General features: G+C 48.0%; 8 protein-coding genes across 8 annotated transcripts; 5 read left to right on the forward strand and 3 right to left on the reverse strand.

Moving 5' to 3' along the window:
* Positions 1-136: 136 nt before the first annotated feature.
* RhiXN_06386 (DNA-directed RNA polymerase II subunit RPB3) lies at positions 137-4,174 on the reverse strand (the record flags this gene model as incomplete). Its single annotated transcript, XM_043326202.1, has 16 exons — positions 137-264; positions 334-640; positions 699-814; positions 873-992; positions 1,048-1,177; positions 1,227-1,334; positions 1,745-2,094; positions 2,147-2,228; positions 2,288-2,460; positions 2,525-2,853; positions 2,917-3,035; positions 3,093-3,331; positions 3,394-3,673; positions 3,726-3,791; positions 3,844-3,915; positions 3,974-4,174. The coding sequence occupies 16 exons, from the start codon at positions 4,172-4,174 to the stop codon at positions 137-139; spliced, it is 2,820 nt and encodes a 939-aa protein (XP_043181634.1).
* Positions 4,175-4,433: 259 nt separating this feature from the next.
* On the forward strand, positions 4,434-6,107 carry RhiXN_06387 (TLC domain protein; the record flags this gene model as incomplete). The annotated part of the gene is made up of 12 exons (XM_043326203.1): positions 4,434-4,471; positions 4,524-4,603; positions 4,654-4,843; positions 4,901-5,039; positions 5,091-5,145; positions 5,196-5,358; positions 5,407-5,485; positions 5,535-5,611; positions 5,667-5,732; positions 5,786-5,836; positions 5,890-5,976; positions 6,029-6,107. 12 exons carry the CDS (start codon positions 4,434-4,436, stop codon positions 6,105-6,107), a joined length of 1,104 nt encoding a protein of 367 aa, XP_043181635.1.
* An 80-nt stretch (positions 6,108-6,187) lies between these two features.
* On the reverse strand, positions 6,188-7,668 carry RhiXN_06388 (histone deacetylase family protein; the record flags this gene model as incomplete). Its single annotated transcript, XM_043326204.1, has 9 exons — positions 6,188-6,257; positions 6,310-6,432; positions 6,490-6,652; positions 6,700-6,798; positions 6,839-6,987; positions 7,053-7,158; positions 7,216-7,254; positions 7,309-7,408; positions 7,474-7,668. The coding sequence occupies 9 exons, from the start codon at positions 7,666-7,668 to the stop codon at positions 6,188-6,190; spliced, it is 1,044 nt and encodes a 347-aa protein (XP_043181636.1).
* A 1,668-nt stretch (positions 7,669-9,336) lies between these two features.
* RhiXN_06389 (uncharacterized protein) lies at positions 9,337-11,414 on the forward strand (the record flags this gene model as incomplete). The annotated part of the gene is made up of 8 exons (XM_043326205.1): positions 9,337-9,385; positions 9,488-9,629; positions 9,679-10,309; positions 10,366-10,619; positions 10,681-11,107; positions 11,169-11,185; positions 11,237-11,307; positions 11,362-11,414. 8 exons carry the CDS (start codon positions 9,337-9,339, stop codon positions 11,412-11,414), a joined length of 1,644 nt encoding a protein of 547 aa, XP_043181637.1.
* Positions 11,415-12,874: 1,460 nt separating this feature from the next.
* Positions 12,875-13,788, forward strand: RhiXN_06390 (uncharacterized protein; the record flags this gene model as incomplete). The annotated part of the gene is made up of 3 exons (XM_043326206.1): positions 12,875-13,058; positions 13,110-13,276; positions 13,333-13,788. 3 exons carry the CDS (start codon positions 12,875-12,877, stop codon positions 13,786-13,788), a joined length of 807 nt encoding a protein of 268 aa, XP_043181638.1.
* A 3,379-nt stretch (positions 13,789-17,167) lies between these two features.
* RhiXN_06391 (ribosomal L27e protein family) lies at positions 17,168-17,807 on the reverse strand (the record flags this gene model as incomplete). The annotated part of the gene is made up of 5 exons (XM_043326207.1): positions 17,168-17,173; positions 17,230-17,415; positions 17,475-17,666; positions 17,729-17,745; positions 17,798-17,807. 5 exons carry the CDS (start codon positions 17,805-17,807, stop codon positions 17,168-17,170), a joined length of 411 nt encoding a protein of 136 aa, XP_043181639.1.
* A 157-nt stretch (positions 17,808-17,964) lies between these two features.
* Positions 17,965-20,970, forward strand: RhiXN_06392 (vacuolar protein sorting-associated protein 26; the record flags this gene model as incomplete). Its single annotated transcript, XM_043326208.1, has 16 exons — positions 17,965-18,108; positions 18,164-18,236; positions 18,292-18,448; positions 18,496-18,660; positions 18,712-18,887; positions 18,945-19,087; positions 19,771-19,782; positions 19,833-19,863; positions 19,908-20,038; positions 20,091-20,146; positions 20,206-20,356; positions 20,404-20,484; positions 20,537-20,629; positions 20,690-20,747; positions 20,802-20,851; positions 20,905-20,970. 16 exons carry the CDS (start codon positions 17,965-17,967, stop codon positions 20,968-20,970), a joined length of 1,587 nt encoding a protein of 528 aa, XP_043181640.1.
* A 1,041-nt stretch (positions 20,971-22,011) lies between these two features.
* On the forward strand, positions 22,012-25,019 carry RhiXN_06393 (CLASP amino-terminal protein; the record flags this gene model as incomplete). The annotated part of the gene is made up of 6 exons (XM_043326209.1): positions 22,012-22,041; positions 22,090-22,287; positions 22,341-22,433; positions 22,482-22,561; positions 22,633-22,785; positions 22,838-25,019. 6 exons carry the CDS (start codon positions 22,012-22,014, stop codon positions 25,017-25,019), a joined length of 2,736 nt encoding a protein of 911 aa, XP_043181641.1.
* Between the last annotated feature and the right edge of the window lie 1,168 nt (positions 25,020-26,187).

Below are 26,187 nucleotides of genomic sequence, written 5' to 3' on the forward strand. Positions count from 1 at the left end.
AGAAGTCTGACCCACTAGTCTGGTGAGTGGTTGTAGCAATGGATACGTGTAGTTTGTTCCTAAGTTTTCAAAAGCAGTATAGTGATTGTCGACAATCCAATGCAAATATGATAAACTCTAAATTACAAAAATTGCTCTATGCATCACGGTTAACATAAAGATTTTCAGCCGCAGCCTTTAATTTTGATATCTTCTGTCTCATCACATCAACAGCCATTGGCATCAGGTTGGGTGCTGGTATGCTTCCTGAAGATTCAATTCGGACTTTTGGTCGGTACAGAATGGAGAACATCAGTATTCGGTAAGCAAGACGGGCTTAGTTTCGATACTCACACATGAAGAAATCCCGTATTCTTGTCAACTCAATCATCCCTTCGAACTCTTTATGCCTCAAGACCTCTCTCGAGACCGTATCCTTCCTCATATCCTTTGCAACAACTTTCTTTTGGCCATTGGCACCTTGCTCCACAGCAAATACGCCAGAAGGGAAACACGAGACAAATTTGTCGCACAAGTGAGGAGGAATGGGTTGTCGGAAAATGACGTGGGGCATAAGGCGGTATGAAGCAGTGGCAACTGGCGAGAATTTCGCATGGTCCTGGCCAACACCTTTCACACAGTGCAGTTCCATTTCAAGTTCCTGATACATTCCAAGTTATTCGACATTTCCGGTAAGGAAGCGGGAGGAACGAACATACCTGACCAGGTCGGAGCTTGGCAAGAAGAATCTTGGGATTATGTGGTCGAGGCGGATTATTCCCGAAATCATTGACTTGTTCACCAACGCCATTCCATTCCATATGACCCGATAGCACTAATTCAAAGAATAATAAGTTGCAAATTGGACTGAAGTGTAAACATCCAAGATGTACCGTTGGCATTCTTGTATAAAACAGCCGGATCGGTCTCGTCCTTTGGTACACCTGGGTTCCGCGAACAGGTGACACTCAACTTGAAGACAAGTGTATTTCGATCTGTTGGTCCCACAGCACCTACACAACGCAGTGTTTCAGCAAGAACTGACTAATAAAACAGAACGTTGCTTACTGTCAGGAAAATCTAACAACGCAGGATCTGCACGAATAGGCACTAATCCCAGTCTATGTGCCAGGACTTCATCTTGAATGACCGAGGTGTTGTTCCAAATATATACATTCTCGATTGCAACAGTTGGCACCTGATCCCATCTGTTTAGCTTGGGAATGAGAGAGCAAACACTTTCATACCTCGGCTATTAATATCCTTCTGAATGCGTTGGCTATCGAGGCGTCCACTCCAACAAGGTCAAAATCTACAGCTTCGTCGTCTGCCCCTCGCACTTCCACATGTAGTCTCTGGAAATGAGGTAAGTTTGAGCAATATTTATGGGCTGTAGTGACTCGCCTCTTTGAACTTATCGAAATCCCAAGAATGGTCCTCTCCGGGGTACACACCTGGAAACTCAGTGGCCGTTACCTAACCACATAGCACATCAACAGCATTAGTTTGTTTATAAAATCAACGGTAGCGGATACCGACATTGGATACATGCTCAGGATGAATTTTAACATGTCGTCGAGCGTCATTCAAGTTTCCGGCCATGGTGTCAAGTCAAGAGCAGACTTTTGATTTCCAATACACCACGTGATCGCCGATCCTATTAATTGCCAACTACTTTTACTCATTTTGACCAATTCGCCCATGGCCAGTAAACAACAGAATATATATGTATGCTAGATAGTGTATAACATTCCCGTCATCTTACTAGACAGAAGAACGCCAAACCCCGTTTTGCCCGTTCGGTCGCATCCTCCAAAAGCCGGCCTTGTTCCATGGTCCACCACTCGGCCTGGGGAATATCCTCTGGCCGCTTACCCTCCCTCATCATCCCGTCCCAGCGCGACTTTTTCATATTGAGGGCAGACATTTGGCGAGGATCCCCGTTGCCTGACATGATGCACAAGACTGTTCCCGCAGGAAGAGATTTATGGATTGTGGTGATTCGGGAGTTTAGATCTGCATAGGCCGATTCAAGAGTCGATGGGTCTGGCTCGGTAGGCGTTGGCGTTGGAGCAGGACTTGCACTTGCGTTCGGCTGGGTGCGAGGGGTTGTCCCTAAAAAAGGGGCGTAAGCGTATTATACACATGCGAAGGGGGAGTAACGTACACCCAAGGGCTTGTGAAAGCTCCAGTAACCGCCCGAAAACAAAGTCATGATTCCGAGCCGCATCGATAACTCCGGTCACCACCTATGGTGGAAAAATAATAAGAATAAGCGAGTAAAAAAAAAAAACAGACAACTGCGGACCTGATCATCAGTTTGACAAGATACAGCAGAAGTCGCTTTTGCTCCATGCCATGCCCGTGGGTTCCCATGGTCGATTACGGCTGAAGTGGATCCCTTTCCATGCCGACCGTTCGATTTAGATAGCCGCTCAAATATGGATTCGACATCTTGTTTAAACACGCCAAAATCAGGTCCTGTAAAATAAGCGAGCACACCAGATTAGAAAACGGCCGGTATGACGAAAAGTCGTTTACGTACCCTCTTTTAATTTCTTCGCAAGTAAGGCAAGACACGCACGGGCGTCCTCTTCAGGATCATGACCACCCTGCTTCATCTGTATATCTAGATTCAACCATTTTTGTGCCAACCATTTCAGACCGGGTTTATACGGAGCTCCACGCGGGTGCTTGTAAATGATTGATGTATCGATACATCTCGGATGGGCGAGTTTCAAAGCACGTAGATCGTTTTCAAGCGAATGCCCGATAATAATCGTGTCCTTGTCTATCAGCTCCAATAATCCCGCTTGAGCATCTGGAAGCTTATGGGTTACAGACGCGAGTTGTTCCGCTGTGATACCAGAAAACCTAAACGATACCGGCGGGTGAGCGAACACGTTCGGGCAAGTTTGATTAGCGTCAGGAACATACTGGGTTAGATAGTCGATGACGGGTTTGTCCGGCAAGACCAACTGATCGTAAACTACTTTATCCGAGTAAAAATCCACCGCACAGACGCGGGCAAGCACCTTTCCGTCCTCTGTTTCGCACTGTTGGGGATACTAAATCTAGACTGTGGGGGAAATCCTTGAATAGACTAGACTGACCATCTCGCAATCTATTGCGACTGCTTTCAGTGCCCCATCTCTAGTCGTTTGGGGGGTCTCGACCCAACCATTCTCTCTCGTCTGAGGCGTGGGCGCAGCTACAGGCCATGAACTCGTTGCGCGGACAGATTCTGGATTTGCGCTAAGACCTTCGCCCAAATACGACGGTACAGGATAGCCATTATCCAACATGCCTGGGGTATCCAGTAGATACATGCTAGGATCGTCGTTACTGAATTCTGCCAAAAAAGGGAAGTATCAACAAGGCACTCACAGATCAGGATTGTTTAGAGAGACTAACTTTGTTGCTGGCGTTCCAAAAGACGCTTACGTTTCTGCTCGGAAGATATAGGTGACTGAAGCAAAGTGGTCAAGACCGAATGCATTTTGGTAAGCTCTCCGGTAGCTCGTGTTGGGCAGGCATGTGAATAACAGCTATTGATCGATGGGATTTTAGAGGCCCCAGTGGCGCCGATAGCTATGGGGTAGGCGGAGCCATAGGGGGGATCGACTGCACCAACAGCTTCTGGACTGATACCAGGCACCAATAGGAGTACAGCTCGAAGGATACTGCGAGGATTCTGGTCAGACACGTGGTTAGCAAAAACGCGCAATGTGAACTTGAGATTGCACCTCTATCACAAGAAATTTAGTAGGTGCACCATCTCCAAAAAGGTGCAGAAAAACATCCCGAACTTCCTAAGTTCGAACAGTGAATATACATATCTCTGTTCAGTAGTATAGCTCGTACCTCGACTGATATCGGGCCCTTGCGCTTCCGAAGCTCTCCACCAGCAAACGATAACGAAGGTGGCTTGTCGTTCTAACACAATCCACCAATTCAAAACAAAAACTTTTCAATGAAATGATGAAGCACTTACCTGTGCCTTTGTCTCTGCCTTTTTCAATTTTTTATTCTTTCTTTTATCAGTTTTGGATGGTGTATCACCGGGTGGGCTCTTGAGAGGAGCTGAAGGTGCAGAAGGCGAAGGCGGACTGCTGAGGCTGGGAGGCGACGGCTTTCTCTTGCGGCTCGAAGCGGTCAATTCAACACCGAAATTGGGAAGAGATTCTGTCGTCATTCTGGAGCTGCATATAATGTTCCACACCCAGACCCAATCTCATCCAAAAGTCACAAGTCAGAGTTGGGACCAAATCATTTCCTCGGCGCTTGCACTTGCTCGCGTGCTTCCAAATTGCAAATTGTCGACACGAAGAAAACATCAACGGCTCGCCCCGCGCGATTCGTTCTTCGACCCATCTCTCCCTGCACAACCTCCGTCATCGGCACTCGCAAGGTTTAAATATCTTTAAAAAAGGAATAAAAAGGTATTTCGCGTAATGGCGACTACCAAGGCGCCAGATGCAAACGGTCACACGTACGTGACATAGTGCATGCACCACTAACAGCTAACAGTCCTTTTTTTAAAGGCCATCGCCAGAAGACAATCGTTCGATATTGACCATGTATTACCAAGATATCACCACGCTAGACTGGATAAAATGGCCTAGTATGTATGCTTATCTTTCACTAGAGCTTTGTTTAACCCGGATCATATAGGCTCGTCGTTTAGGTTGATGGCTCTCCCGGTTTTACTCTCTCTCAACTGGAAAATCATAGGCACATCTCACAAAAATCCGTTCTCTTCCTTAATCTTTATCTCCAATCCCGTCAAGACACGACCAGACGGGCAGGTCCTGTATGCCAAGAGTTATGCGGCACGTCACTTCCTTATTCTCAAATTCACCCGGTGCTGACACGTTTTCCAGGATCTTTTGTTCCTGGTGTACTATGTGGTTGTATTCAGCTTTATACGTCAATTCCTCCATCTATATGGCTTGCATCCTCTTGCAAAGCGCCTGGGATTGCGAGGAAGCAAGCAGGAGCGATTTGTTGAACAAGCATATTCGTTCTTGTACTACGGCTCGATGGGGATCTTTGGACTGGTAGGTCTTCTTTTTAAATGAATCTTACTTTCATTCTCTAAAGCCTCCCAGTTCGTCATGCGTGAACTGCCGACGTGGTGGTACAAAACCGAACACTTTTGGCTCGGTAAGTTCTCAGTTGACTATCCAAGCGATGATTAACAAAATCACCATCAGAATATCCCCATTGGGAGATGACTGCTCGCATGAAGTATTACTACCTACTCCAAACTGCGTATTGGACTCAACAACTATTCGTTCTGGTCCTCAAGATCGAAAAACCTCGCAAGGACTACACCGAGCTAGTGATTCATCACGCTGTTACTATTTGGTTGATTGGGTGTGTACTGCCATCCTGTCCGGCGTTATCGTACTGATTGGGATAAAGCTGGAGCTATCTCATCAACTTGACCTGGATCGGAAATGCTGTGTTCGTGACTATGGACTGGAGCGACGTTTTTCTTGCGGTATGTAACACTACACGACTTTTATTTGAAGGGTCTAATGCGCATATAGATCTCTAAAGTCTTGAATTACCTTGACATGGAAATACCTAAAACAATCGCATTCATTTGGTTTACTATTGTTTGGACGTACGTGCAGCGTTTCGAAAACATGCGATAGGACCAACGCAATGTGATAATCTAGGTACACCCGACACTACTTGAACTTGCGTATCATCTGGTCAGTCTGGAACGAGTTCTGGCTGATCAAGTAAGTAGAGCTTGTAGCCTGAATTACTTAACTCTTACTAATGAAATTCATAGACCTGAGAATATGATGTGGGACCGTGCAAGAGGAGTATGGCTCGCTCCTTGGTACGAATTTAGCCCCTTTAAATTCACTTTGGAGGTCTAACCATGCTTGACAGGATGAGATACCAGGTCTTTGCACCATTAGTCGCTCTTCAAGCAGTCAATCTATTTTGGTATTGGAACATTTGGCGTATTATTATTACGTTAGTACCTACTCCTTGTTACGCATCGCTTCATCTGACTCGTCTGCTCCAGTACGGTTGTATTCAAAAAGGATCTCGACGACGACCGATCAGAGCACGGGGACGACGAGCCCAAAGAAAAGGAGGAATAGTTCCCGGACTTTTCCATCTCAGCATCCTAGTTTGCACCCATACATTCCCATATAATGAAAATATATTCATCGATTGGTTATTACACAGCGGTTTTGAAACCCAAGAGCACTCCTCCAACGTTGACACCAAGGGTATCAATGTGATACCCGCTGGAGACCTCAATGATCAACTATTCGCTCTACGTGAGAATCAAGAGCCTACCCTTCCATGACGAATAAAGTTGGTAACTTGAGTAAGCCTATCTCCCTACCTATTTCATGGTAGCCCTCGGTTGTGAGGTTGAAATTACACAAGGGGTCATGTTTGTATGTATCAACCCCTAAACTATACACTCGTTTAGCATCTCACCAAAAAAATATACCTCCATCTTGAAATACGAACCTGACCAGTAGCCACTGTGAACCAAATTCAGAAATTCTCTCTAAACCCTTTTGAAGCGCAGCGATATACTCTATGTTCCCGGTTGTGTATTGTGCAAGTGGTATGTTCAAGTTGAATCCTACTCCAGGGCCATCCCCGATCTCCTCCGAGGTCCCGGTAAAATCTACTCATGGTCAACTCATGGAAAGAGGCAAGAATTCACACACGAACAAGGATAGTCTCCCTCTGCATGAAGGGAGATATACAGCACGGACGGATCTTGGTAAAACACGTCTTGAGCTATCATCAGGCCACAGGCCACATTACAAACTGGTTGCAGGGTCAGAGATAACGGGCAGAGTGTGCTTACTTCCATTTCCGTGGTGATAATCAATGTCTAGAATCGCAATTTTGGTGTTGGGTACACGAGATTGCAGGTACCTTGCTGCGATCGCGGCGTTGTTGAAGAAACAGTACCCTCCACATACAGACGGACTTGCGTGATGTCCTGGTGGTCTCCTGGTAAATAATTGATTAGTCAAGCTTGATTATATACATCGTAGTATAAATTGCATAGTACGAACGTTAGAGCGAAAGCCCCTGGAGATGCTTGGGCAGATGATTCGGACACGAGGTATTGTAGTGCGGAGAGCACGACTCGTACTGCAGCTAGCGCACTTGTGAACGTGTCTACGAAATGAACCTATTTAGATCCATATGTATATGCTGCAATGACTTGTCATTTACCTCCTGTGATCGGGCAACTAAGGTCGAAACAATACAATCCTACATCGTGGTACGAGTCACTCCCAATTATTGCTATACTCTAAATCCACTGACCCGCTTTTGCTAACGGCGAAAGATTCTTTGCATACATAGCCTTTGACTTGGAGGACGCCATCAATCCGGGATGGGGAAATGTTTCTGGCATGACTGCGTTCTTTCAAACCACAAGATCCTCGAGTTTATCTCAGCTTCAACTAAGCTCCAGTTACCAGAACTCACTTTGCTACCCCCATCCTGCACCCACATCTCATATGCGTCTCGTAAATACTCAATATAATCAACGTGGTGTACTTGTTGGATAACCTCAAGCAGATCTCCCTCACTGACAGCATCGACATCAATGTCAACGTCTTCCTGGCTCCAACTCCCATCTTGTGCTTGCAATTGTGATAAATGAGACATAATTGCGGACATTCGATTCGGGCTCTCTAGATAAGGCACCGCGCTCCCCGAGAGAATTTCGTACCCTGGGTTGTGAAGAGAGCATTTGTTAGAGTAGAATACTTTCATTACCGTGGGTCAAGGTTGATCAGAGTGCCAATAATAATAATAATGACCAGCACGAACGTGGTCTTCAAGAAGTGAGGATACCGATCGATATGTAAACCTTGTTCCAGTCAGCAAATCCCGTTTCAAATTACTGGTTATCCGATATAAATTTTGTTGGGTACATGACTTATCGCTCGCCTTCTCGCCACGTGTAATCTCTTGGGTGTGAAGCCCAGAAATTCATGTCCGCATAAATCAGAAGAGATCATTTATACTCCGAGAAGTGGGTAATAATGGGCATCCGGCGCAAGCCCGGGAAAACTTTGTTACACTACGCATACACTCGCTGAATCAATCAAACTATCTTGGATAGGAAATCACAGGAATCATGCTACGGTTAGGGTTCAGGTATCACGGGGCGGCATATTCTTGGCACTTTGGCTCGTATACAATTCAGCGGCTACTTTTCATTGAGAGCGTAATTCGTTGTTCGTTTGGTGCTGGCTACTGGTGCGAGCATCGGACGGAAATGGCCGGCCTATGATCCTAGTCTGGATCAATCATGATGACAACTCCCTGAGATCGTTTAAAAGCTCTCACTTTCACTTTGAACATATCACGACCCCCTCTTCAAGATCCCAAATGTCCGAACAGCCTGAAGGAGGTGACGGATATTCCAGTCATGTATGAACCCTTTGTGTATCCGGGGTGTGTGTTCTGTGTTACTCTCGCGGTGTAGGCAAGCCACTTTTATTCTCTAATTTCTGGTGTATGCTTACCCACGTCGTGAAAAGGGTAAATAGGTCACCTCTGGCCCATGCGACTACCAAAGATAGATAATTACAAAAGTGATTTCATTGAAGCTGATGAAGATCCCTATACAAGAATCAGCAAGACGATTACACAAGTGAGTATCGCTGGATCATTTGGCTGGCCCTGTGTTGAAGATCATCTATTCAACCTAAGGATCTAGGTCCAGGAAGTACCACCCACTCTCGTCCACCTTGTAAAGTAAATTGCTCTGTCATTCCAGTAGCACAAAATTCGCTGGAGCCCCGTGAGTGTCCAATGTCTAAGCGTCAGTCGGAACCCCTACGCTGTAGTATCTTGGAGTGCAATTCATAACACGACATAGATGCAGCTGAACTATCCCTGGCAAGTGAATTAGCACCTTCACGGGGAATCACGTGCACACAAACCGCCCACGACATCCTCCGCGACTCAATTAGGCACCGAACCTCCTCAGACCTGTCGATCACCACGACGTAAAAACCGGTCACTATTGTAGCAATTCTCGACGATTACCCCAGCTCACACTACCACCCTACGATTAATCTCTTGTATTTCGATGGCAACCACGACAAGTACGCGCTATCCCATCCAGGCGAACGGATCTCTGGCCAAGTAGGTTACATTTTCGCCACTTGCTTTCATACCATTTTAGCAACAATTTTGTATAATTTCAATAGAGCTCGTGCTTGTGCAACTTGTCGTGCCTCCAAACACAAATGCGACGGCAATGAACACAGTACCCAACCCTGTAGTCGGTGCTCTAGGGCTGGCAAGCCATGCATTTGGCCCGAAAGGAAGCCTATGGGACGACCAAGGAAACACGTCTTGACGGTGACCGCTGAAAACTTAGGTAAGTTTAGGCTAGCTATCGAGCAGAATAGTATCAAGGTTGACTGAATCGCTCACAATGGTTCACAAGCGCCCGTACTGCGTACTAACGTTTCAAGCCCAGGTAGTGATAACTTGCGAATTACACGTTCCCCTTCCGCACAGGATAGCCCCAATTCAATCTCAGATTATTTTGTATTGAAAGGCTCGTCTCCTTCCATACCTCGCGCTCGACCTACCGGTCGAGACTTGGAGATACGAAACTTGTGGGTTTGGACGCAATCAGTTGCCGATCAATTCTAAATCGTCATTTAGGATCGACAAATATTTCGCCATTCCTCATCACTTTGTGCCTGTCCTTCGACCCAGACAGGAGTTCCTGCTTAACCTTCCAACAACCCATTTCCTGACTACCAGCATCCTGGCATTCGCCTCGCGGTATGCGTACCGCACCTCTGCCAATGACTATCGAGAGCTCGCACTGTCTCAAGCGACGGTGACTAACGAAGCGGTCGAACGACCGGTTGAATATGCTCAGGCCATGCTGTTACTTACCTACCTTGAATACGGGCTAGGCAATGTCAGCAACGCAGCCAGCCTGAATAAGCAGGCCGTAGAACACATCATCAAACAAGGCTGGCATACGCTTGATCGTGCAGACGGTCCAGCATGTACGGATATATTCCAGGGTGCCGCGGGCGGGCTAGTTTCCCTTAAACGCAGTTGGAACAGAGACGGCGAACGTAATAGATCTCAGGCCCCAGAATCACAGAATGGCCCCGAGAGGTATACAGATGGTCGGTGTGAAGAGCGTAGACGCATCGTTTGGGAGCTGTGGATCCAGGACTTGTTGCTAAGTATTACCAGTGGCACCCCGCGTTACCTCGCAGAATCCGAGTTTGCGGTGCATTTCCCGAGAGATACGATAAATTCTGCTTTTCCTTCGGTATGACGCGCTTGTGCTTTACGCCTCTAATATTACTCTAATATCGATTTCGACAGCTTTTCTACCCATTGCGCATCAAGTCGTTTATGTTTCTTGAACACGCGATGGCGTTCCCCACGTGTACAACGCTCCAATTGCGAGAAGAAAACACACAGAGACTTTTGATGCTTGATACGTTTATCGACAACGCTTTGCTTGAGGGACTCCAAACCTGGTCAGATGCCGTAAAGGGTATGAATGATCAAGACACCAAAGTGGAGTGGCAAACTGTTCGTACGACATGTTTCATGTCCCTTTTAGTTCTCAATGCGTACGTATAAAGTTTATCAACAAAAGCCAAATTGAAACTGATAATATTTGACTTTTTCAAGAGCAATGATCCATTTGCATCACCGTTATGCCATCCCGAATCTTCATTTTAATTTCAATGTCTGTTCCGTGGCCCCCACGGCCAGCGGGCTTGCGGCATTAGCTGCTATCGCCAATGGAACTCAGCCGATGCAAGCAACGCCTACAGATGACACACCTCCACTCGAAATTCCTCCAGCTTCAGTTGCCAAGATCACCACGTCTTCGCGGTCCATTCTCACCCTCTTCCGGGACTCCCAACGAGCTGCTCTTGCTCAATGCATACCTACTTTGCATCCGGCTCCAGGGGACGCTATCTCCGGACCTGCAGATGTGACACCCGCCCAAATGGACGATATACTCAGGCAATCTCCGTTCTGCGGGTGTTCCCAGGTGATTGCGTGTTTTGGTAGTGCGATAGAGGTTGCGACGGCAGGGGAGAAATATCAAGTAGGTTCAAATCTAGCCCTATTTTGAAGCTCCGACTGACCAATGGATATCCTGCTATCAGGCGCTGGCCGCATATAGGTATGCACCCATTATCTGCTAGATGCCAGTCAGCTGATGTCCTATCTTAAGCAACCTTGAAACGGCAACTCACATTTTGAAAAGGCTGAAGAGCTTGTGGCCCGTGGCAGGTGCCTACGAAGGTCCGTTCCTCCGCTTCTCTAATTAGGGGACTGCGCTGAACTATTCTAACGTAGAGGAGCTTACCAAATGCCACACGGCGGTACAGAGTGCGTTGCAGGACTGGTAACTACTGTTTTCTCTTGCTATCTCTAGTTTTGATGTTTGCTGTTCAACACCTTGCATTACATGTATTCTTTATCTACACCCCGCTTTGTTGATATGCACATCCTATCTGTTCGTTGCCACTTCCTTGCCCCACATTTTGAGTTGGCGATCGGCCTCATGAAGTAGACAATTGCCTAGACGAGCTAGTTCTGCTACCCCTCTGGACCGATGTGGGGAGAGTAGTTGAGGATCGAACAATTCCACCCATCAGCTGGACCAATCGTAACATTTCTGTCCAATCGGCGATGCCCTACGGCACTACTCCTACGGCTCGGCTCAAGCTGAATTGTAAAAAGCTTTCTCTACTTTATCTTTGATGGAATAGTTAGTGTATGCGGTATACGGAATGACGATCCGGTGATCGTTGGTTGACTGACACTCATGTGCCTCGTTGGCGATACCCCGCGTTTGGTCGAACACGCTCAGAGTGATTGTTTTAATCGATCCCGCGCGCGAAATCACGTTCATGTTATCGAAGTACAAAGTAGCCACCCCTAACGCCGCTCGCATCTTGTGACTGTGCACCACGCATGGGAGAGGGAGGGCCCGATGTATTGTTCACGGGGGTTCCCGAACGATATCAGAATCTAGACGTGTATTCATTTTGCAACACCAGCAATTATCGAACTGCACGAAAGTTCAGGAGAGACGCAGATGGAGTGCCCGATATATCCCCGGGTAGGATCGAACTGTTCGAACAGGGCCATTTGCGGGGAAAGAAACGTGGGCGTGCCGTGGTCCCAGCAAAGAGGCCTATCGACCCGCCCATCGTATGATTGAAATTGTATCGCACACTCAGTAGGTTCCCCCATTCCGCCCCGAACCCATCCCCGGAGGTCGAGATCGCCCCATTTCCAGAAACTGGGTGTGGGCCACGGGTGGCTCAAATAGCACGTGACCATGACATAATGCGCTGATTGGCCCAGGCCCTGAGTCTAGGATTTGTGCAAATTCATTTGAGGGCCCAGGAACTCTTTGTCCCCCTAGAAACTATGTTTGGTTCCCGGGATTTTGGGTACCGTTGTGCGCTTGGGCTGTGAAGAGGGTACGGGAGAGGCGCATGTTGCTCGTAGGGTGCCGGGAGGAGGATAGAATAGAATTGAATCACAAGACGGAACCGTGTGGAGGAATATCGCAAATATTCCTTGGTGACCCGTGGTCCATACAAGAGAATATCGGCGTGGGAGGCTCGGCGATCCGCGATCTGGGAGAATAGCCGATGTTACATGTAACGCAGCCTAGATCAGGATGATGATAAAAAGCCGGGGTGCGTGTGGAAATGACAGTATCCCGAGCGCGTAACTGTATCCGACAGTCCATCGTGGTATCCACAACGAGGCAAAGTGGTACCAAAACCCTGGGCTTTGATTGCTGTCTTTACATGAACAACGCACAGCAAAAAGCTGTTGTTGGCCGCACACGATGCAGACCCGCCGCTGTCCCCCCTCGGTCGAGAGCCGCTTCTGCCACAGACTTAAATTCAGGCCCTCTCTTCGAGTGAGCATATCCACCTCCCAGACCCCTGTCTGTCTGCCCTCCCCTTCTCGCACTACTGTGGCCCTCGACACTGCTATTTCAGACACAGTCTCATTGATTGACGAGGACTGTACGTCACTTTCAGCGATTGTCTACACCCCTGTCGCTGACACTCCAACAGTCAAAGCCACTCTATACATCTACCAGAAGATGCTGCACCTTAATCTAGCACGCACGACCAGACCGGTATTCGATACGAGCTATTCCCCGACGAATCATCCGAGTGCTCGTCGTCGAACCATCGCTCGCGCTCTCCCTCTCCCCACCGCCGCAGCCCCAGTCCCCGGCGTGTGCCACGGTCAAACACAATCTCAAACGGGCGCAGCACCTTGCCCCGTTCCCAGACCCATCCCACCGACTTGGCGGCCAGCGCTGCTATTTTCCGCCGACCTTCCCGAAATGGCAATGAGGAAGTGCTCCGCTCCAGACTCGAGGGTGTGCTCTCCAGCGCGAGCACATCCCGTGATGCCTCTTGCCCACCTTCGCCACACCGCAGACGGGCCACCACCAGCGGCGATATATCTACCACATTCGGCCTCATGACTCCGCCCCACGGCCCGCTCCCCCCGGTCCCATCCATGACCCGGTCTCGCACTTCTCCCGCCATCTCCCGCTCGTCCCCCATCACTCCCCCACCATCTCCCCCCTTTGACGCCAAGCGCATTGCTCTCCAGCTCAGAGACCGTGAAGGATATGTTTCATTTGCCGACGTTCAGGGCCTTGGCATTCCCAGCGAAGAGCTCGACACGCCAGACACTGATCGCAGCCGTGCCAAATGGTGGTCATTATGGAAAGGCTAAACACCCAGCCAACTCATGCAACCCAAAACAGTTAGAAGTCGCCTTTATGTTTTATTATTCGGGTTCCATATCTCTATCCATATCTACATTGTACCATCATATCCTCTCTCTCCACCCACACTCTTCTGGGTCTAATACGGTCTAGCCCCCCTCGTCGTTAGCTATCTCTCCTTCAGCTACCCCATGTCATGTCATGCCATGTCCCTCTTGTTTGTTTCCTTTAACCTGTATTACGAGCACTTCCCTTGTTTTCGACGTTGGGCCGTATTCCCCGCCCGTTGTTTTTCTTATTGGTGTATCTGTCGTACTCTCGCTTGTCTGGATTTGTACTCATAGGTCGCAATTGTTATGCAAAACTGAAACACCCTCATATACTTGAATTACATACATATGCATATGTATCCGATCATCCCATCCAAGCCGATCACTACTCATCTAAGCCACTCGAATTGTAACTATCCATCTTCAGGGCAACCATTGAGTCCCCTCCCCTCCCTCGAAAGTTTAAAAAATTTTAGCATGTATGCCCATCTGTAACATGCGAGCGGTGAATTCTGGGTCGACAAATCTGCCCGTGATTATCAATTGGCACCCGTCGGCCTCTCACGGCCTTCGGTCTCTTTCCATCATAACCGTTCACACGAGAGACGCTCGCGTGGGGATCGTCGGAACGCTTGGGAATGTTGCTATCAATGACATCCATAATCGACACGTTTGCAAAAAAATAAATCAAAATCAAAACGAAAATAAATAAATAAACTATACGTCGTTGTAGAGATATTACGTGTTGATTGCCAGGGACAGCGTTCATTTTGCCTATACCTGGGTCCGCCCACGTAACTTTTGAGGATTAGGCTCGGTGGCCGAGGTGGTAACCATCAACGAGAATGAAGTCACATACGAGAATGACCTCAGCGCAGCATATGTTACACGCTTTTCATTCTAGACTTCTAACATTGTATGACGCATAGACGGGGATCATGATCATGTGGTCAGTTTGCAAGCAGCCCATAGGCTCGAGCTTATTTGTTATGCGAGCCATCACGGACAAGCATAGAGTGAATGACCCCATACATATGATTCAGGAATTGTCTCCGGACACATTCTCTATCTGGATTACAGCCGGTTATGGGGAGGAATATCGTTTCTTGGCCACAGGTCTAAAAGGAAATCCGGACCGGGTGAACGAGACGCATATAGCCACTGGTCCATTTTAATATATAAATAGACAAGCCAAAAGCTCCTTGTGTGCGCAAGTGAGATGTCCGCCCAGTGGCCATGGGATACACCAACTTGAAAGATCGAAACGCCAAGTGTAACGCGGTCATCGGGTAAAGTAAAGCCTGGCGGCATGTCCCCCAAGCCCGAACGCGGTTTTCGTTTGTTTCGACTGGGGCCCGCTTGTGCTCCGGCAACCTTACCAACACGCCATCCAAGTTGGTCGTCTCGGCCCCCCGATTCCGCAGCACCAAAAAAAATCACAAAAAAAACCGACGTTTATTGACGCGTATTCGAGTGGGATACCGTTTCCCGGACAGACTCGGTCCCCCCAACAACCAGAAAGCAGAAAGCTGGCATTGCCTCCCTCTGTCCCCTAAACAACAATAGTACGGTAACTCGTCACGGACGAATTACAAAGAAAATACCGCTTTTACGCCTTTATTCCGAGACAACGAGGTCTCCTGCAGGCAGCGCGCACGCAGCCCTTGTCAATATGCACTGACTTGCCCAAACACGCGACTAAGGGTTGGTCCTTGGTGGCAATACGCCTTGGCAGTGTTGGATCGACAAGCCGCAAAGGGCTATACGGTTCCTATTCGGGCCGACTCGGCTCTGCTTCTGGCTCTGCTTGGTTTCGGTTCGGCCTACGTATGCGTGCCATCATTCGACACGCGGTCGATTGGTTGCGTGTGTGTACATGTGCGGGGGGAGAGCAAGGCGTGTGTGGATTGTTTTGGGTTTTCAGACGCGTGTGTATGCGGGTACCCTAAAATATCGTTCGGGTGTCGTGTGCGTCAAAATGGGGGCTCCAGTGGAGTGTAGAAGGTACCAAGGTGTTCGTGTGGAGAGGTATAAGAGGAGCCCAAGCGTGAGGCCCGTTGGCGTTTGGCTAGCTAAAACGGCGCGCACAATGGGAGCAAGCTTCTTGGATTTGAAGATCGAGCAAATGATGTCTGTTAATGCGTCAAATTAGACACCTTAGGGTTGGATCTAATCCTATTGGTTAGAAAAAAAAAAGTAGTGACGCGCTCGGTTCTTCTACTTCCCAGTAAACTTGTAGCTAAAGTGGGCTCGGTGGGCGCTTTCGGGGGTGATAGGCCTTTGGTTGAGCGGGTGCGGCCGCAGTGGCGCGGAGTTACTGGTTTCTCGGTAAAAGCAAGTACGCATACCGTCGGCCGTTGAGTTCTTATCTAAAGACCGAAAACTCGGGTGCGGCGAGAGCTGTCGGAAACTCGGTGTTATCACCAAGACATTACAAAAGTACAGAGGAAATGCTTCGTCCAAGGAGAACTCCGTAGCATGGGCGATCAAGCAGATTGAACTGTATTGATCTGAGATCAGCAGCTTAAGATCTGGGGTGGTGTTAGAGACAGAAGGCCTGACGTTGAGGGTAAGCCTGCAGCTAGAGGCAGTTTGGATACAGAAGTTTTGGTTGGGGAAGGATAGATGAATAGGGGGAAAGTGAGAACAAGGTGACTGAACATCAGGGATGAGCCGCCCGAGATCTAATATAGAATTGTCAGGCTTCGCCAACCGTGACCGTTCAGGTGGTGCCCAAGATCCAGGCCAAGTTCTACAGAATCAACCAAGTGCAATAGATGAACTTAGAGCTTGCTGCCCTGGCCGAGGACATTGCGATTGACAAGGTACCGAATGTCATATACGATGCACGTTGCGATTACACGTAAAAAGGCGCAGAAGTATCAGATGAGGATGCAGTGTATACGCGGCTAGGACAAACAAAGTAGGAGACTCAGGAACTGTGATCTACGTGCTCAAGAAAATATAGCCATTTGCTTGCATTCACGTGACACCGGATCCGTGTGGCTCAGCCCAGCTAGCCACGCGCTTAGTGATGAAAGCATTCATTTTAGCCCGATATATTACTAGTAAGATCCATAGGATTATTCTAACCGAAAGGAAGGTACCATTCCTTTGCGGCTTTGACATTCAGTCCAAACTAAATTTAGAAGTTATGAGCACCTTTCTCGTGTTAGTGGCAAGACTTAGTGACATCGAGCGCTTGTTTGTGCCATTACTGGCGCCAAGGATACTGTTGATTCATGAATAGCATAACGCATAGAAGGTATGACGACAGCGATGGCGCATAGTAATAACACATTTTGGGGTTTATATCAAAAAATGAGAAAGAAAAGCCCTAGAACTAGAGGCCGGGTTAGCTGTGTAGAATGTGAGTAATATGAATGGCACACGACATACCCTGAGAGGAGTGAAGAACCAGCGGTTCTTTCCAGTCTCATAACGCTCCTCGAACATCTTCTTGATGTTCTTCTTTGCGTCCTCGCGTTGGCTCGGCTCCTTGAAGGTCTCAGCCTGAACGGTGCCCTTCAAGTTCTCGAGTTCGACAGCATATCGGGTGGGGAACAGATGGGTGTAGTTCACAGACTACAGCAATGCTCATACGTGAGGAGTAGCAAACATGAGTTAATAGAATAAATGCGTACCTTGATGAAAGGCTTGATCTTTTTCCTCTTTGCCAAGGTCTTTGCACCCATGCGCTTGGTGACCTTGCGCGGGTACCTCTCAATACCAGCTACGATAGCATGGGGGTAGCGGCGCTCCTTGGTTCCATCATCCAATTGCTTGATCACCACAACCTTCTTTCCTGCGTGCCTGCCCTGGAGCACAATGGCGACCTAAAATAATCCAAATATTTCATTACTCTGCTAGTCAAGCCAGCACTCAACGTAGTTCACACCTTTCCTGGCTTGTAGACTTCATGAAAGTGTCAACAGTGTATCAACAATTTATTTCAGACGCTACTTACTCTTGACCATTTTGTCGTTTCTTGATGTGTCGAGAGCTTCGGATGCAATTCCGGAAGGTAACCGGAGATTCAGGTGGCTCCATGAGACTGTGCAGCACCAAGCAAGCTTCACGTGGTATGCTGACCGAGACCCAGCACAGCCACCAATTTGACTCTGAGCCACGGCCATGGCGTTCTTGTTTGCCCAACCTGTGGATATCGACATCAAGCTCGAGAACGAAGAAGCGAGGAAATTGGTAGATACAAAGATAGACAAGGAAAGGACCCAATCATGTCCAGTATACTATGACGGAGAGTCGGTTGTTGGTCAGGTAAGTCGTTGAGCTCTACAGTCAGTTGTCCTGTCACTCATTTGGTTCACTGCAGGTAACGGTGAGAGTCCGAGATGGGCGTAAACTTGTGCACGATGGGATAAAGGTGGAATTTGTTGGCTGCATTGGTGCGTGTCAGTTAGTTTGCGGCATTTTGTTAATTGACGGGTGGTATTTTCTCAGAGCTGTTCTATGACCGTGGAAATCATCACGAATTCCTGTCGCTGTCTCAGGAACTTGCTGCTCCGGGAGAAATGCGACAAGCACAAACCTTTGACTTTAGTTTCAAGAATGTCGAAAAGCAGTATGAAAGTTACCAGGGCATCAACGTAAAGCTGCGGTACGTTATCTCTCATGGGGATGCACAGTGATCTCAATCGAGCCCAGATATTTCGTGCGGGTCACGTTGTCGCGCCGAATGGCAGATGTCACCAAGGAGCGCGATGTTTGGGTCCATTCGTACCGAATGCCTCCCGACAGCAATAATTCAATCAAGATGGAAGTCGGTATCGAAGATTGTTTACATATTGAGTTTGAATACAACAAATCCAAGTGCGTTTTTTGGCATCTCGAGAGCTCTACGTGTATCTAACCTTGGTTCAGGTACCATCTCAAGGATGTAATTGTTGGCAAGATCTACTTCCTACTAGTTCGGATCAAAATCAAACATATGGAACTCTCGATCATCCGCCGAGAAACTACTGGTGCTGCGCCTAATCAATACAACGAGAGTGAGACCATCACGAAATTCGAGATTATGGATGGTGCGCCAGTCCGGGGTAAGTTTATTCAATTACTCCCGCCAGCATCACCGTAATTAACATGATCCCGTGAAGGTGAAACTATCCCAATACGGCTGTTCCTGGGCGGATTTGAGCTTACTCCTACTTTCCGCGACGTGAACAAGAAATTCAGCACACGGTACTATCTCAATTTGGTGCTTATTGATGAAGAAAATAGGCGTTACTTCAAACAGCAAGTAAGTTTACAAATATGCAGTAGCTATGAAATTAGGAAATCTGACTTGTGGGCCGTAAGGAAATCACTGTATTTAGGATACCCGAAGTAAGTATGGTACTAATACCCAAGTCGCGTCCTGCGCTCATACCAAGTATCAATCTAGAATTGACCCACGGACTTGTAACTATATTGCCTAATAAATTCCGTTTTGCTAATCCAACAACTACGCTTCTAAGAGGTATTGGTTTGACGATCGCGTTATATCTCGGCCGACTGCACAACAATGTGAGTCCACGGCAGGACAATACGCGTACTTGCCGCTTTAAAAGGATATACCAGCACCGAAGTTCTCGGAAGTTGACTGAAGCGTCATGACGTTGGAGGTCGATCAGCCAATAAAAATTGATCGGTTAATTTGAAAGAATTTATCTCCACTGATAAACTGTTAAACTTACCTCCCGCACCTCCACCTCCCGCGGTGAATGCTGAGTCAAACTTTCAAGACTACTAATCTTCCCAATGTCAGACCGCAGCTGGGACAAATATACATCGCGAGCGGATTTCGGAATCCGCCCGCTATAAAACCCAGGATTCGGTTGGAGCAGACTCCGCAACCGTCCCATTTCTTCTCCTCTGCTCGATCGACCCGCATACAATCTCAAGCTCACTATAGAACGCTGACCACAATGTCGACTATCCCAGGTGATAACTCAGGTGTGTTGACTTCTGCGCAAGTTGTTTAAACACTAATGGGTTCGTGTTAGCCTGCTGCACTATTCCTCCCGTTGCATGCAAGTAAATTTATCAATGCATCCATATGTCGACTAACGCTATTGTAGCTGACTATAAGCCCAAGGGGACATTTGAGACTATCAACGGTATTTCGACGTATGTGATTGGCGATAAATCGTCCAAAAAGGCCATTGTGGTTGTAATGGATGTCTTTGGTATGGTCCCCTTGACCCAACAGGTGACTTTAGTAAAATACGTTCACGATATCAACAAGATTAACATTTATCTAGGGGTGTGACATACTTGCTAGCCAAGGATTCTACGTACTTATGCCGGATTATTTGGGGTAAGTAAAACTAAAGAAAGTACATCAGCCAGTGTATGAATACCCTTTCCCATGGCCAGTGATCAAGCCCTTGGGGATGGGGACATCCCATTCAACACCCCGGAGAAGATCGAGAAGCGTAACAAATTATTCTCTGGAGTGGGGAATCCCCAAACGCGGGCCGTTGACCTTGTGAAGCTCGGAGAAAAGCTCAAATCCGAAGGATTTACGGTAAGCGCGGTGTAATTTTACTCAATCATATATTCATGTTTTGTCAGGTTGGGAGCATAGGCTACTGCTGGGGAGGCAAGCTCATTATGATCGCTGGTGCAAGTGATGCATTTGCAGCGGTTGCCGGTGTTCATCCTTCGCAAGTAACTTTTATTGTAATTCTATCAGTGGAATTAACAGTTCGTGCGATTTAGGCTTCTAGCGCCTGAGGATGCAGCGAATTGTAAGGCTGCAATTGGCCTTTACCCAACTAAGGATGAGGACCCCACTGCCGTGAGTGGATCCACGTTTTTGACTAGCTACAAAAATCAAGCTTGATGGACTTCACTGCAGATGGAACCGTTCGTCAAGATCGCGAAAGACTACAAGTTGTATTCTAGCGTTCACCATGGTTAGTCTTATCACTCATGCCATCTCATTCCTCTTATTAATTTTGCTTTTGTAGGATTCGCGGCAGCTCGCGCCCGACTAGATGATCCCCATCACAAAGCAGAGGTCGGTCAATTATTACCCAGAAAGACACTGATTCTGACGATTTGTTTCACTAGTATGAAGATGTCTTCAGGAGATTGTCGGCTTTCTTCAAGAAACATCTTGCGTCAGCCAAACTTTGATCGTCGTATCAACCTGATTGATGACTGCCATATATAGCTGAAGAATGATGCTAGACATTCAATATATGTATATATTAGAATTTAATAACGATGAGAAAGTATTGATATGATCATGGTGGCCATTGTAGAGTCAGTTGCATTAAGGGGTATTGCATTCACCTAGACAAGAGGGGAGATTGAACCAGCTTGAAGAGCTCTTTTCCGAGTTTCCACTGTTACGGAAGGTACGTACGACCGCAATGATCAAGAGCTCATTTCCTTGCGCGTGTACTTGAGAACCAGCTCTGAGGTACTTTGTGATGTCTTGAAGTGGCTTCTATAGTTCTACGTCGTCTCTTAAGCTTGAATGTGGCCGAAGTTTTCAACATACTTGCATATGGTATTTGGCTCTATATTGAGACACTCTTATCTGGGAGCAGAGGTTTAGGCCAGCGTGTTTATTGGATCCAGAACCAGGCAGGATATATGGCCGTTCAATTGGGGTTTTTAACCAGAAGGAATACGCTGCATGAACACATATATGAGATAGTTTAGGTAGGGGTGACGTCATATGACACTCTAGATCTACTTATCCCTCTTGAGTTCCAGAAATTCTCAATTATCCGTGTCTAGATCTAGACCAGCAAGTAACAGATTCGGTTGATCACACAAGGGTGTGGATTAAGCTTGAGATACGTATTTTTTATACTCAAAATATTTGTTGGGCTTGATTTAGCGACGTTCTCGTGTTTATTTTGAGCGTGGAATCTCGGGAGAGGTTGCGTACCTAGTAACTCAAAGAGCGGTAGGATATGTCCATATCGGTAGCTAAGAGTTTGTATGTTCGGTGTATTTTATCTTATCTTTTTTAAGCACTGAGCATATCACCATGGAGCATCGTGCTGCAAACAGAGAATTGACGGACCCGAACATGAATAATTTAGGGAAACTCATTTGTACAGATAAGGACGGCTTATGTGAGGCTGGTGGCAGTCACGGGATAGGATGATTGGACCCTGTGTTGGACGCGTCTTAGCGTGTTCCTCCACACTACGATCGACCATGCCTCCATCGGTCCCGGACAAGATTCCAGTGCGTCGCGTCCTTTTAATATAGAACACAATGCTGACAGGGAAATAGTGCCACTCTGCGAAAGACTTGCGTTATGCTCTTGACCCACTTCGTCCGTTGCAAGAGCAACTCGAAACTGAAGAAAATTGGGACAAAATATCTCGTGCAATCCAAACCATAGCCGCCTTGACACGGGGTGGTGCGGCTGAGCTAGATGCTGAATACATAAAGGAGATTCGCGGGTTCTCAACATTGATACTAAATAGTGTAAGCAGATTCATAATGTCGTGTCTCAGACTGTTGACCATACGTTTATTTAGATGAACTCTGAACGTACCCGGCTTGCTAACATCGCTGTCGATCTATTTACGTCATCTTACCCCCACTCGGCAGCAAATTCGAGCCATTTATCGGTGTTTTTGTCCCTCCATTGATTAAACTCCTTGGACGTACCAATAAAGTCTTCGTCTCTCGCGCAACGACCGGTTTACACGCAATCATTTCGCATTGCCCTCATCCCAGAATACTCGTGGAGCTACGAGTTATGGTCAACGACAAAAGCGCACCTTTGCGTGTCCTTGTCGCCGGTGCGGTACTACTATGCCTGACCAGCTGGGATTGGTCGATACCTACGTTTGCCGCAAAAGCTGGGGACGTAGAAATTGTAATACGTACCTTTGGAACTGATTCCAATGTGGACGTACGAAAAATCACCAGGCAAATATTTGATCAATACAGGCAGGAATTCCCCGATCGTGTGGACAGGTAAGTATCGCCCTTCATCTTATACCCGCTGCTTCTAATATGTTGCGAGCAGCTTCCTTGAACCTCTTACTCCTGTCATCAAACGATATTTAGATATCAAGGCCAAGTCCTCACAAGACAAGGCTGGACCAGCTCCCAGAAAGCAGGCTCCGGTTCCTGCTCCCCAATTTAAGGCTGTTGTATCTGCACCTGCGCCTGTGCCTGCGCCCGTCCCATCTGCTCAAGAAGTTCCTGTTCAAATTGTCGAGGAACAACCTCGACCGAAGATGACCCGCGTCGGAGTGGGAAGACCAGGACCATCGCGGGCTCCAGTTGTTGATTCTCACACACAGGCACCATCCGCTCCTACACACTCTCGCATCGTCTCTGGGCCTGAACGTATCATGACACAAGTAACTCGAGATCACACACAAGATGTACATGCCACTGCTGGCCCTATGCGTACTACTGTTGCCCAAAGTTCATCTTCTGCGCCAGTTGTGAGGTCTGTGAGCTCCAGCGGGCCTTCTCGGATGCGTGTGGAGCAGCCTGTTGCAGCTTATCCATCTAGTGCTTTTGACATCCAACCCTCGAGCTCTGCTCAGCCCCCTGCTGAATCGGGGCGCCGTTTCCGTCCTGTGCGTGCGCCAATGGATCCATCGCAAATGCCTCAACGTGTGGCAGTTCCGCCGCCCGTTCCGAAGCCAACAGTAGAATCCAAGAAGCCGAGCGGTCCAACCCGTGTCAACCTCGGAGCAGGCGTACGAAATGTTAGCGGTCCTACGGTAGCACCCCCTGCTCGAGTTGCGAGTGTGACCGTTAAGACGGATCATCCACTAGGAACTAACCTCACGGCACCCAGCCTGTCTCCTAACACTGATGAACCCCAAACAAAGGCATCCTCTTCTGCACCTGCGCCCACGAGTAGCTCTATTCAAGTATCGATACCAGGAGAGCCAAACCCGTCTCTCCCCTCACCAGCGTCCGCTCCTGTTCCTTCCTCTGCTCCTGCTTCTCGGCCCGCGTCTACGATACCCGCCGACTCTCGTCCACCTTCCGTAGCTTCTAATAGATCCAAGGCACCGACTACTACGTCGACATCTACCGAAAGTCACCTAAGCTCTGTCAAGAATGCTACTACTGCCACGGCTCCGGCTAAGCCCACTCTGACTACATCCAAATCCGCCCCTATTACCACCAAAGTTTCTGCGCTCATTAAACGTGGAAATCCTTACGCTCCCCCACCATTCGTCCCCAAAAGAGCGCCCGCTTCCGGCGGTGTAGGCGCTGGTACCGCCAGTCAGATGGCTCGGCAACGTGAAGCTATCGCAGCTCGGGAAAAGAGAGAGGCAGAAGAAGCGACAAAGAAGTCCAAGAAAGAAGCCAGAGAGGGCAAGAAACCGGCCAGTACCGACGGAGCTACCTCTACCCGCTCCCGGCCTGCGTCATCCCAGGCTGGTACTTCTCGAAATCCGCCCGCCGCTCCTCGCAAACGGACTGTCTCGACTAGAGCAAAGCCCCCAGGTGGACCTCCAAAGGTTGACCTGAAGACGATTGAGCCTGAGATGATTGCGGCTGTATGCGCACCTCTGCCAGGATCCCCAACCCCACTCGCGATTCGAGAAACGCCTCTCCCCCCATCGCCAGTTGAGAACGCCCACAGCCCGAATCACGTCGACGCGGAAGTCATGGTCCTCGACGACGGGGTTGAAGGAGACGTAGAAATGCAGCAGGTAGATCAGGAGCCTTCCAACGAGGAACCAAACTCTATTGAAACAGAAGGTACAACATCAACTAAGCAGGAAATAGTCGTCCCTGCTCCGGAGCCAGAGCCAGAACGTGTAGTTATTGAAATATCCGATGACAGCTCTGAGGTCGATATGGATGAACCCCATCATGAAGATGAGCTTGCGGCCCACACCGGCGCTGAGGCCACTGAGCAAGCTGTTCAAACACCGCCATCACGCACAACCCCTATTTCTATTATCGATCAGACTCCCGTCCCTGCGGGTACAACACCTCCAATGCCCCCTACCGGATTTGCTTTTCATCCTCAACTTGCACAGCTAATGGCTCTCCCTCCCCGACCTGTCCAAGAGGAAGATGATTTCTTGGTAGATTTGTCGTCTCCTCCGCCAAAGGAACGCCCTAGCGAAAAGGAAGGCTCGAACCGAATGGTTCTCACGGACCGGGGTAATACCCACACATATCTCAGCCAGTTTACTCAAGATTTGATGTCGCTGAGCGGATTATAAGGAAAGCTAGGGGCAACCGCCCCGTGTACATGGCCTTTTCTCGTTTCCTACGGTAGTCATCGTTTTGAATTCGGATATGTGTACTACATCTATGGCGGGCTCGCTTTACCTTTTCTATTTCTGTACTTATTTTGCTTCCAAACCGTACCAGTTACATCCGGATTGAGACACTTCGCGACAATACATATATAATTGGCTACCCCTTTCGCATACATGACACTGTCACTATTAAAGTAGTCGGAATCCCCACGAACAAGTCTCCCCTTGCAACAATAGGTCTCCAGACCAGCTCACAATCCAACGACTGTCACTTGAGTGATAAGTCCCGAGGAAAGGAATGTTCGGCTTATGGCACTGATAATGAAGGCGGTTATTGATCAAGATATAAGGAGAAGAGGTATTCCCTAAATGACAGTAACTACCAGAGGAATAACAGTGGATTGGAAGGTAAACCACCAAGCAGGTCGGCGTCCGAACTAGTTGGAAGAAGTTGGATTCTTTCCTTGAGCGGAATTGAACCTCTGGGCCCTCGGATCGCTTATATAACAACTCGAAATACAGTAGCGTTGTTTAATGGTAATCACTGAACACCAGAGATCATACTATCCTATGGTTGTCAAGATCTCTGGGAGCTTACCGCACCCAAAGAGACTGGTCTTTTCAACATTTCATACAGCCAAATTAGAGATAAATCAGTTAACGGACCGCCTAGTACTGTTAAGCCCCGAGACAGGGCCGGCGCCGTACGATCACGACATGTGGGCCAACGCTGAGGGTCAATTGCCACATCAGGTAACTCCTTCCGGCTTTCTTCGTAGGGAGGGGGTAACCCTCATGGTCCCAGAGCTCCCCGAGCGTTTCCTGATGTGGGCCGCTAGGACTACATGCGGTATTGTGGATCTTCCCCCTGGGGGACCCAGTTGTAATATATCAATATCGGCATTATGTGCATCTGGTCCAATTTACTAAGAGTTGCACCAGTTATAATTTGGTGAACCGGTTGAACCGCAAAGGTAATGACTCGCATATTACTGTATTATGACGCGAATTAGTGCACCGTACTTGAGGCTTAGACAACAGAAACACCGCCCGCCAGCGGTAGTGATATTATGCATTATTTAACCATGGTATAACTACTAATATGGAGAATCATGCTCGTAGTATTCGG

Source organism: Rhizoctonia solani, chromosome 7 (assembly GCF_016906535.1).
Source record: "Rhizoctonia solani chromosome 7, complete sequence".
Classification (NCBI taxonomy): domain Eukaryota; kingdom Fungi; phylum Basidiomycota; class Agaricomycetes; order Cantharellales; family Ceratobasidiaceae; genus Rhizoctonia; species Rhizoctonia solani.